Source organism: Schistocerca gregaria, chromosome 2 (genome assembly GCF_023897955.1).
Source record: "Schistocerca gregaria isolate iqSchGreg1 chromosome 2, iqSchGreg1.2, whole genome shotgun sequence".
Classification (NCBI taxonomy): domain Eukaryota; kingdom Metazoa; phylum Arthropoda; class Insecta; order Orthoptera; family Acrididae; genus Schistocerca; species Schistocerca gregaria.
This window is the reverse complement of record NC_064921.1, coordinates 820,151,009-820,162,347: the sequence shown is the minus strand read 5'-3', so window position 1 is coordinate 820,162,347 and position 11,339 is coordinate 820,151,009. Positions and strand designations below refer to the sequence as shown.

Genomic DNA, 11,339 nt, shown 5'->3' with positions numbered 1-11,339 from the left:
TGCCAAGTAATGTGCTCAGAATCACTGGTGGGAAGTAGTTCTTTCAATGAAACACAACTGAGAAAGTTTAGAGAATCAGCATTTGTGACAGACTGCAGAATAATTCTACTACCAGCCACCAACACATTAGATTATCATGCCTTTGGTCTCTTAAAGCCCTTGAAGGGTCAACAGTTCCTGCTGGATGAGGATGTACAGCATGCAGTTGTGGAATACTTCATACAGCAGGCCATGGTGTTTTACCAAATGAATATCTTCAACCCCGTGCATTGATTGCCTCAATGCTCATGGTGATTTTGCTCTATTGGCATACTAATTCTGCACAGTATGGCCTTCAAACAAACTTTTTGATTGTGCCTTATAGATGTGCAAGAAAAGCATTTTATGTATTTTTTTCTGGGACCTTTTTCAACACCACAAGATTTCTGATTTTTTATTTCAATGAGAGATACTTTAGTCTGTAGAACTTTTCAGTTGCAGGTGCAGCATTTTCACAATGTCTTCTATTCTTGCTTCTTCTGAAAGGCTGGTTTGTGCCCAAAACCTAATTGTACTCCTCTCAGCAAATATTGCTTTCACATTGCAGAGTTTTATAAAAATATTATGTTAAAAGTGTAATAAAATTCTTTGTTAAGAAGTCACAATATCCACTCCATACAATATCAACTTTTTGCATTTTTCCCTTCAATATATCAGTATTCATTGTTGAAAGTAACTTTTTTGCCCCAAACATTTTTTACTAAAAAGGAGGGTTTACTAAACAGAGTAAATGTGAACAGGGTAAACAGCTAAAAATGTGTTTTCTTATGGGAAACAAATTGAAAATAGTGTGTAGTATTTCAGCATTTATTAAATTACAAAATTCACTCTACAAATCATATCACAGTGTAATGTTTATGTCATAAAAACACCAGCGTAACACACAGTATATTTTATAATTCTTTTGTACATCTTCAAGGCTTGTTATAAAATATGAAGGGTTTTCTATAAAAACAACAAGATCAGGATTGCTATCTAAAATATTTACAGTATTTGATACCATTGTCAAAAACTAAGTTTCCATACCTTGTTGGATGTATTATGTACTAAATCTGCAGAGAAATTTTATTGCACAGTGTTACAAAACTTGCCAGTAGAGTATATAAAATTTACATTTCATTAATGGTTGTTTCAGTTGAATGATTATGGTTGTCAATAACATCACTCTTCACATGTTTAAGTGGAACCCATCACTAAAATATAACAAGTTTAAATGCTCTTCTATGTGGCTGATCTCTTTAAAATATGTTGTAACATTTTTTCATTCAATCCGTTAATGGTTCCGACAAGACTACACCAGCAACAAGAATGTAACCATAAAATACTTATTTGTCACACACAATTAACATAGTACCTTAGAAAATTATTTGTGTGTATAAAATTGATTTTGCCAAACATGAAAACAAAAATCATTGTAGCAGAGACCTTAATAACATTTTCACTAAAATATTTTCCAGTTTAAGTCCAAGAGAACGTGGAATTTTGAAGTATTTTTTGGTAGTGGTCGGGGTGGAGGAAATAATGTTTGTAATCAACATCTCTTCATTATGTTGTGAAAAAATCAAGAAATGACACAATGAATGAATATATGAGGTATAACATCTACTAAGGAAACACACACACACATACAAAAACACACACACACACAGGGAAACACTCTGAGGGAGATTTAATTTCAGTTGTTTCAAATTTTTGGATATAAAACTTTGTGTGCTCTCTGTTTGGACATGTGAGCCCATTAATAGAGGTGAGGTTCTGAACTGTGTGAGCTACTGGACTGTACTATCCAGTTTTCTTAAAAATCTAGTTTTGCACTTTAGTTATATGAGCACATGACAATTACAGGAATAATTTACTGCAAATGGATGGAATTTGCTACTTTGCTATTACTATTTTTTTAATTAACTGAAAAAGAGTCACTAACTTGAATAATCCCATATAAAAAGTTAGTAATTGCAGGTCAGTTATCAGAACTAAATAAAGTTTTTTATTTTGTCATGCATAAGGAGCAAGACAGATTCAGAACTGAATTACGTTGAGACTGATGTGGTCTCATAAAAGGAATCATGCCATGAGTGTATGAACCCTGCATTTGGGCATTTCAAGAGAATAAGCTGATGTTAAAGTGTAAAATGATTGCTATTCCCAGTGGTTTTATGTCAAATCTGTTCTTAAGTGATATTATACATAGTTCTCCCACATGTATCACAAACATTCTGTTTCTGTTTGGTATGTCATATTAATGTTTATTAGTAGTTCCACATGTGGGCTGGTGGGTTTATTGGTATATTACATCCACTGTAACATATTGCACAAAGATTATCTAAATGTTGCTTAGTAATGAAAAAGTCAAAACTGACCAGTGGCAAATAATCTGAAAATTGTGCATCCCATAACAGACAATGTTTTCTTTTGAAAAATATGTTGAGGCAGTGGATCCATATGCAAACAAATTTATAACTATCTACAGCAATTCAGTGGAACAATGGAAAATTTGAATGAATGTACCAAAAAAGGATTTGAACAGCTCTTGCCAGTTTTGATATCGGTATGAAATCTGAAAGCCATAAAATATTCAAAGATTCTTGAAATTTTTATAAAACAAAGGGAGTTTGCGAAGTATTTATAGCAATGTAAGACTGATCTCATAGAGTTTAACATTGCTTCATACAAGATCTAGTAGTCGAACATGAATATGAGTCACAAATATGGTAGGAAAATTCTGTCATAGTATCAGCAGAAGGGAAACACGTAACTGACTAACAGCAAATACAAAATTACCAGCTGAATTACAGCAGAAGCAGGAAAGTATTGGTCATGTATGAAAAATTGTTTAATGAAAAGTAATGTTTGAAGCTGAACAAGAAAATAAGAGAAGAAAGAAAAGGGAGTGACAAAATTTATTTAGACAAAATGAAGCAGATAGACAAGTAACTAGAGCAACAGGCAAACAGAATTAAAATGAAGTGCAGAAAGGTATAAAAAAAGACATAGAAAAAGATTAAAGGAATGAATAAGGAGGGAAAGAACAATAGAGACACTGCAGGATATATTAATAGTTAGGTCCAATTGTTAGTGACAGCCAAGATGTTCAAATAACTTACGGGGATGCAACTGGATGAAGTCATCAGCAAGCACTCTTAATTTATTTGAACATTACATATGCCAGGAGAAACTCAGGCCTCACAGTCAAGTATGCTTCAACAGTCAAATCAGATCTTGGGCAACAAAAGTAGGTACTATTATTAGTGAATTGTCTGAAGGGCTAGACTGTTAAATTCAAAGAAACTGTCATGTTATCTGCTTATATATGTAACTTGAGCTATCTTTATTATAACAATGTAAACTGATTAGGCCCAAAGTGAAAAATATGTTTGCCTCTAACAGTGGAACAGTTTTCTTGGGTTGAAAAAACTTTGCAGGCTCTGTAGTTGCTAACTTACAACCATGATTGGATTTGGAAAACTTCCTTAAGTAAGAAACAAAAACAGCTCTTAAAGTGCAGAAAAAGTGCATGTGATGACTGACTAAGACAAATCTTGATTTGGATTATGTGCATTTAGTTGCGTGCATAAAACAATACTATCAATTTTTGATCCTCTTCCTTCTTACATTGAGTGAAAGATGAGAAGTTATGAGGCCCTGATATGAAATAATGTTCATTAAAGAAAAAATAAAAAACTGCCTATGCCCCACCATTTGGTTAAAATTTCATTTTATAAAATGTTTCATTTGCTGCACAAGCAATTTGTTAAGTTGGAAAACAGAATGCAAGAATGGTAGGATCACAAATGTTGCTTAATCATAATACTTCAAGCTTTTGTCAGTTTACTTGGAAGTATTACAATACTCAAAACTTTAACACAACTGTGACATTCTGTGATGATAAAACAAAACTTCATTAGAAATTGTATCACATCAAGTGTTTACTAAGGGATTGCCAACTAAACTAAATGATACTGATGTTACTGGGATTGAAATGCTACACCATGCCAATATTATCAGTTTATCTGAAAGTCTTTTCCACTGGGAATGTGAAGAACTAACAAAATTTTCTTCTATTATAAAGTCATGTGCAACATATAATATGGAGCCTTCAAAGTGACTAGTTGACATTATATACCCACAGATTAGACAAAGTGAAACAACTGTCCAAAATAATGCTGTTCTACGTGAATGACAGTAGTTGATAAGTCAGAATGGCCATGGACCTGAGTGGCCTTGTGTCAGCTGTGGGATTGTCTTTGATCCCTCTGCAGTGCATCTCACTTGTAGCATACAAGAAGCAGTTGGGTAATATTGTACCTGGGAAATGCATATTGCACAGATCTTCACGGATCTAAGTTGCTGAGGAGGTACATTTGTTAAGAAAGAGGATAGGAGTGCAGAAACCTCAAAGCAAAGGAACTCTGGAGCCAGCTGCGCTCTGATGGTGGAAGTGATGTTGGCTGAGGAAGTATGTAGCTGGTGGTGTGACTGTGTGGCACTAACCATGAGTCTTACTCTGGCATGAGGACCACAAAATGCTTATGCAGCTCCTTTTGCCAAAATTATGTAGGCAGGAGCTAGACACCAAGCCATCAACCAAAAATCCACAGAATGTGACAGGTTTGTTGATCTTAACTTAAGTGAATCAACTGATATAGAAGTCTTGATTAAGAATGAAGTACCATGATTGTGCCCCCTTTGCCTTGACTGTTAGCTTTTAAGAGAACATTAACAATATGCTAATTCAGATGTCCTCCTGTAATACAGCCATGTAATGCAACAGTTAGGTGATAGCAGTTCCTAAATTTTTTGAAAAGGAAGCTATAATGTGGTATGGAGTCGTTTATGAACTATGATAATGTACATTTGGTAACAAATATATATCTGTGTTATATTTACTTACTTATCTAAATGTCAAACAAATTTTCTCATTTATAACTGTAGACAAAATTCTATCTTTTACTTATGTACATAAATGTATTAACAGAATTTTCTGTACTGTCATGGTCATCAGTACTTGTCTTATAATTACAAAGTACCTTCAGTCTTTGTACATTAAAAGCAATGCAAAGGGCTTAGGGGGAAAATGGTAAAATATAGTACAAGGACAGCACAGAAAGTCATGCTAATTGATACTACATCACTAATAAGTAAAAATACCAAAATAAGAACATTACAAATGTCATACACATAAAATCATTTCACACCACTAAAGTGCAAAAGTACATCACATACAATATGTACAACTTTCACAGTCACATTTATCACGGAGTTCACATTGCAGCAAACTACGAACATTGTAACAAAATGGACTTACTACAATTCGATTAAAATATCTGTATATATACACTACAAAAATACTTTATTCCAGTTCACTGATATAATCTCATGTTAAAAGTTATGTTCTTTTGAGTATTCACAATGACAAGGAAGGACTGATGCACTTTTGAAAGCTATCCTCAAAATGAAGTCCTGCTTAACTTACGGTACACAAATTATTGTTACTCAGATGTGAGTGGAGAACAGAACCATGATCTTGGCACAAAGAAGTCCCATGCAGAATCCTGAAAAAACAAAATCCATTAAAACAATGTAAGTTTGGCTGCTATAGTTTTGTGGTTAGCACTAGGTGACCATTTCTGTAAACTGAAATACCGTGTAAGAGAATGATTCTGGGTGTACATGATGCTGAGATCTCCTGCTAATGATGTTTGTCATCATACATGTAATGGTATTATGAGAAGGATAGTTGCTATTCACCATATAGCAGAGATGGTGAGTCACAGATAGACACAAAAAGAAGACTGTCAGAAAGCGAGCCTTCAGCCAACAAGCCCTTTGTTGTAAATAGACGACATACACAAATGCACTCGTTCAAATGAAACTCCCATGCACATGACTACAGTCTCAGGCTGTGGTTAGACTGTGGTCTTATGAGTGTGACTATGAGTACAAGTATGAGTATGAGTGAGAGTGACAATGAGAGTGTGTGTATATTTCCAATAAGGGCCTTGTTGGCCAAAAGCTCACTTTCTGACAGTTTTTGTTGTGTCTAACTGTGACTCAGTGTCTCTGCTATATGGTGAGCAACAATTATTCTTTTTATAATATTGTTACATTCCATCGTACAACAGTATGACAGCTGTACCGGCTCAAGTATAATACAAGAGAATCCAAACAAACACCCTCGCTCTTCTATAGTCAATAACTTGGAATAAAATTAAACATATTTAAGATTTGTATGCAGCAGTTGAGTGTATTATTGTCTCATAATCAGTATGCATGGTACAAACAGAAGACAGTGCAACAAGAACAAGGATGGCTGAGATGAGGTTTCCCTTCAGTTGGTGCATAACTATATTGAAGTTATACTGCAAGTGTTTTTATATGAGCAATGACAAAAAAATTTGAAAACTTCTCATATTTGCAGTACTTTGAATACATGGTACTGTTCATTTTTGCACATTGTAAAGATCTTGGTAACCACATACAGTAAAAAGAGAAATTCAGAACATCAGCAAAACAGTTGAAATTTCTTTCATTAACCAGTTCCTGAATGTGTGGTTTCAAACTAGTTGAAGCACATCTAAGATCCTTATCCATGTTCAGGCATTTTTCTTTTTCTTTTTTTCTTTCCACAATGGCCAAAGGTGAGATTCCAGTCTCTATGATAACTGAAGACTGTATGAGGACTTTTAAGGCTTCCTTTGCCACCTCTGGATGCTGGAAATTGATCCAAAATTCTTACAACCTAGTTTATTGATATTGTTCTTCAGCACTCTAATCACATATCATTTCAGTTTAATTGGATCCTTGTGTATTGCATCAGGAAGGGCTTGCATGTCAGTTGTGAAGGGTAATCTTGCTAATTTGCACTGCCAGTCTTCTGAAGACAGACAAGGAAAATAAAGTATGAACTCGTCTCAAACCATTCCGTGGATTTACTGATGGTGACCCTCCACTCATGGACATCGCACTCTTGCCTATCTGAAAGATCACTGAATTGAGGGAATGGCAAAAAGTTAGTAATGGGAGCATTCAGGTGACTCTTCCATAGTTCTCTCTTTTCCAAGAATGCCCTTACGGCATTGCTGGAATCCATTATTATGGTATTTCTACCTCGTAGATGCAAATGCAGATTATTCAGGATTTCATAAAAGTCTGCAAGGTATACTATTGAAAATGTGAAGCTGTCATCAGTGAATGAATGATGCTCAGCTTTCCTTTGACTGAAATAAATAGTTCTACATCTGATTTCAATCTGTGCACCCTGCTAAGCATATTGTCCTTTGAAAGTCATCAGACTTGATTAAAGATTAAAGACTGGTGTTCAGCATGAAGGTCATTACATAGAACAAAGAAAAAGATTCATAGCACTTAATTTTATTACTTACGCTGATAGCCACTTTCAGTGCAATGATCAGTTTCTAGGTGTTTTGGCTTTAGAAGAGAGCAACTGTCTGTAAATCCTACAGCGAGAGCCAATAAGATTAGTATTTTTTTTCCAGCAGGAAATACATCAGAAAAATTTAATGATGTTTTTAGAAAACAGCAGTTGTTTTATCTCTGCCTCATCCACAAAACAATCATATACTGTTAAGTGGCGATGTTGAGCTGTATCAGTAGCATCTCTACACTGTAAGACAAAAATGGAGACATTTTCAGTCTTAATTAGCTGTTCGTTTACATGCAGGGACATTTCTTTCATCCTACATTACACACTGTTGTTTGAAAGAGGTCTCCTGACAATTTTTCACTAACTACCTTCTCCAAAAACAGTTTTTGTTGTGTTAAGAATGAAAGGTTTGTTTAATTATATTGCTATAAAGAGTCTGCATCTGAACAAATACGTTTGCCTCGGATGCAAAGGCTGAATGGCAGGGAATATTTGACATGGAAACATGGAAAGGATGGCAACTGTCAAAATGTAAGTACTGCCATTTGTTGGCAGATTTAATGTTGATGGAAGTATTTGTTCAGTTGCAGACTCTATACAGCAATACGCTACCATTCTTACCTCAGCCTTCACTCCACTTAATTATCCCACCTGCCTGATTAAAAAGATTTCCTGGGCTATCACATCCAATGCTGGTACTACTGATCCCTCCAAAAAACAACTTCAAAGCTCACTATTGGTGATTAAGTATTATCCTGGTCTGTAAAGTGTTTATCAGCTACTTCAACAGGGCCATGACTTCCTAAAATCCATTCTGTCTGAAATTTTGCCCACCAGACATAGAATAGCTTTCCATACCCTTCCAATCTCCGCAATATTCTTGGCAGACCCTATGCTCCTTCTGCACCCATCTTCCTACCCTACGGCTCCTACCCCTGTGACCAACCCCAGTGTTAAACTTGCCCTCTGCACCCTCCTACCACCACCTATAACAGCCCTGTAACTGGCCAAATGTATTTTATCAAAGGGACAGCCACCTGCGAAACAACACATCATATAACAGCTGTTATGTAAACACTGTTTGGTCTTCTACATTGGCATGACTATCAACAAATTATCAATTGTGATGAATGGGCATTGGCAGAGGGTGTATACTAGCAACTCACAATATCCTTTTGCACAACATGCTCTACGATGTGACATTCATGACCTCGGCACCTGTTTCACCAGACATGCCATCTGGATTCTTCCCCAAGGCACCGGTTTCTCATAACTCCGCAGGTGGGATCTAGCACTACAACATGTCATTGTTTCTCACCACCCTCCTGGCCTTAATGTACATCTAAGCATTTCTTCACTGTACCTTCTCTTTGCTTCACTCTGTTTTCCACATCTTTCATTGTCTTTCCCAGTCTGCTTTTCACTGCCACCTGCCACCTCTGTTACTTACAATGCACTTAGCTTTTCATCCTTATTAACTGATGCATAATGTTGAAGCAGCAATCTCTGTCTGCGTATTACCCTGTCTTCCACCTTCAAGCTTTCAGGTTTTCAAATCTCATCTGATGCAGTCCCTGACATCTGTCTTTCCTTCTCACCCCATTTGGTAAGTCTCTCCTGACCTGCAGTTTTGGGTGACTTTTCATAGTCCTTTTCTTCACCCCTCTTCATTCCCCTTCAACCCTTCTGTCTGAAGAAGGAGCCACTGGCTCAGAAAACTTGCCAATTACAACCTCTTTTATGTGTGTTCTGCGACTGCTTCGTGAGTAGACTTTTTATGTATCCAATTAAATAATTTTTACATATACAGAAATTCTTTTATGGAATAGAAACAGTGCTTCATTATAAATGACTTTAATTTAATTTTAAATATTGGATATGTGGAAATATTTATTTCCTCCAATATTTTATTGTGTAATATTACACCAATGTTAATTACACTTCTATGTTAGTCTGTTGTTCTGTGACATTTTTGAGGTATATTTGATTTCCCTCTGGTACAATAGTCATGTGCAGTTTTGTTTGTAGTAATCTGCCTGCTTTTAAGAGGTAATCTATCGAAGAAGATAGTTTCACAAATGAATAAACTGAAACATTCATAACACAAAGTTCAGTAAAATGAAATGAGATTTACAGGACTATCTTTCCAAGGCCACAAATTATGCTTAGAGCTCTTGTTTGAATTCTAAAAACTTTTACATTGTGAGTTGAGTGTCCCCAGAAAATGATAAAATATCAAAGCAGTGAGTGGAACCGCACATAGTATGCCTGAGGTACCGTTGTTTTTCTTGTTGTTGACTTTAATACTCTTAGAGCACAGCACATGGATGAGATTTTCCTAGACAAATTATTTGTGTGTGTCCCACTTTAAATCTTGCTGAATCCACATACCCAAAAATTTCTTGACATTTTCTAGAGGATAATTTTTTAATCATGCTTGAACAGATGTTTGATTAGATGGAGGAAACAAATGAAAGTTGACACACATTTTTTCTCTGTACTTGTAATGAGTTTGTTTTTGGCAAACCACCCAGGAAGTCTTTTCACACAACTTTCTACTGTTGACAGCAAGGTTTGTAGGTTGGATCCAATAAACAATATGCTAGTGTCATTGAAAAATAGAATAGTTTTTTGGGGCTTCATATATTCAGGAAGTTGTCCACATGAATCAAGAAGAATAGAGGACCTAGGATTTCAGTACACCATATTTTATTGGTAATTCACAAGAAAGGAAGTTGTTGAATCCTGTTTCATTCTCAGTTATGAATTCATACTGAAGTGATACCTTCCACCTGTGGCATTTTTTAGGTTCAGACTTGTCTACCTATGTCCTACACTTCTTCTTCCCTGTCTTTCTAATTTTTTGAGCAGAATGTTATGGTACAGGAAATTCTAGCAAGGTGTTTATGCTCCTCATAAATGTCCTAAGAAGGAGAGTACAGAGATAGTGAACTCTAATCTTTAACTAAAATAAATTCATTAGTTTACAATTTTAGTTTAAACCTGTAGCTGGGTGCACAATACTCACAATAAACCGAGGGCAGTGGCGTCGTGCAAACCACTCCATCATGTACAGGCTGGTAAGGAGACCTGTTCCTGTTGTGACGAGCAACCACATTAATAGGTTGCCACCTGGCAGCCGATCATGTGTTACAAACACTAGGCCCACTGTAAATAATAATAATAATAATAATAGTGATATGCAAGTAATACTGTTAAAATTAAAATTTTACAGCAGCCACAACCAGGATGTAATTTCTCCCTTTTTTTTAAAATGTTTCACTCATCCAATACAAGCATCTTCAAAACTCTAGAACACAGTGTGTTACACAACAATACAACAAGATAACATCACAAATTTGATGTACAACACGCTAACTTATGTGAAGTAGTGAAGGGCCACAGTGTCGCACATAGAAGTCTAAAACACCACACCTGGTTATTAAAATAATTTTTAAAGACCTAGTAAAATTACAAATTAAAATTATAACTGCCAATTTTATGCTCATTAACATATATACCTCATGTAGGTAACATGTTATTAATGCCACCAAAAGTCATGAATATGACAAATTTCAATTGCATAGAACTTTTGTATTTACACCAAATGGCAATTAGGAAGGTCATCCACATTGGCTCTGCTGATATGAAAATAATAATGATTTGCCACATTTATGGAAATTAACACATTTCTGAGATTCACAGTTGGTTGTAAATAAGTTTTAAATTTTTATTTTTATTTATTTATTTAGGATAAAAAATTAAAATTGGCTTTTTTCTTCAGACACTAATTTATGTACATTTTATTTGTAGAAGCTCACTAAAATTATTAGGAAACATATGCAGTTTAGTGTGTGTATTGCAGAATGAATAAATAAATAAATAAGTAAACATAAAGCAGCATCTCTCATCTTTA

General features: G+C 35.2%; 1 protein-coding gene across 1 annotated transcript in view; it reads right to left on the bottom strand.

Annotated features, from left to right (window-relative positions):
* Nucleotides 1–825: 825 nt before the first annotated feature.
* Nucleotides 826–11,339, bottom strand: part of LOC126335154 (sterol O-acyltransferase 2) — a 176,275-nt gene continuing 165,761 nt past the window's right edge. The window contains exons 10-11 of the mRNA XM_049998127.1: nt 10,452–10,591; nt 826–5,591 (exon numbers count right to left, since the gene is read on the bottom strand). Coding sequence (XP_049854084.1) covers nt 5,529–5,591; nt 10,452–10,591 — 203 coding nt within the window. The 3' untranslated portion in view covers nt 826–5,528. The remainder of the gene's footprint in view (nt 5,592–10,451; nt 10,592–11,339) is intronic.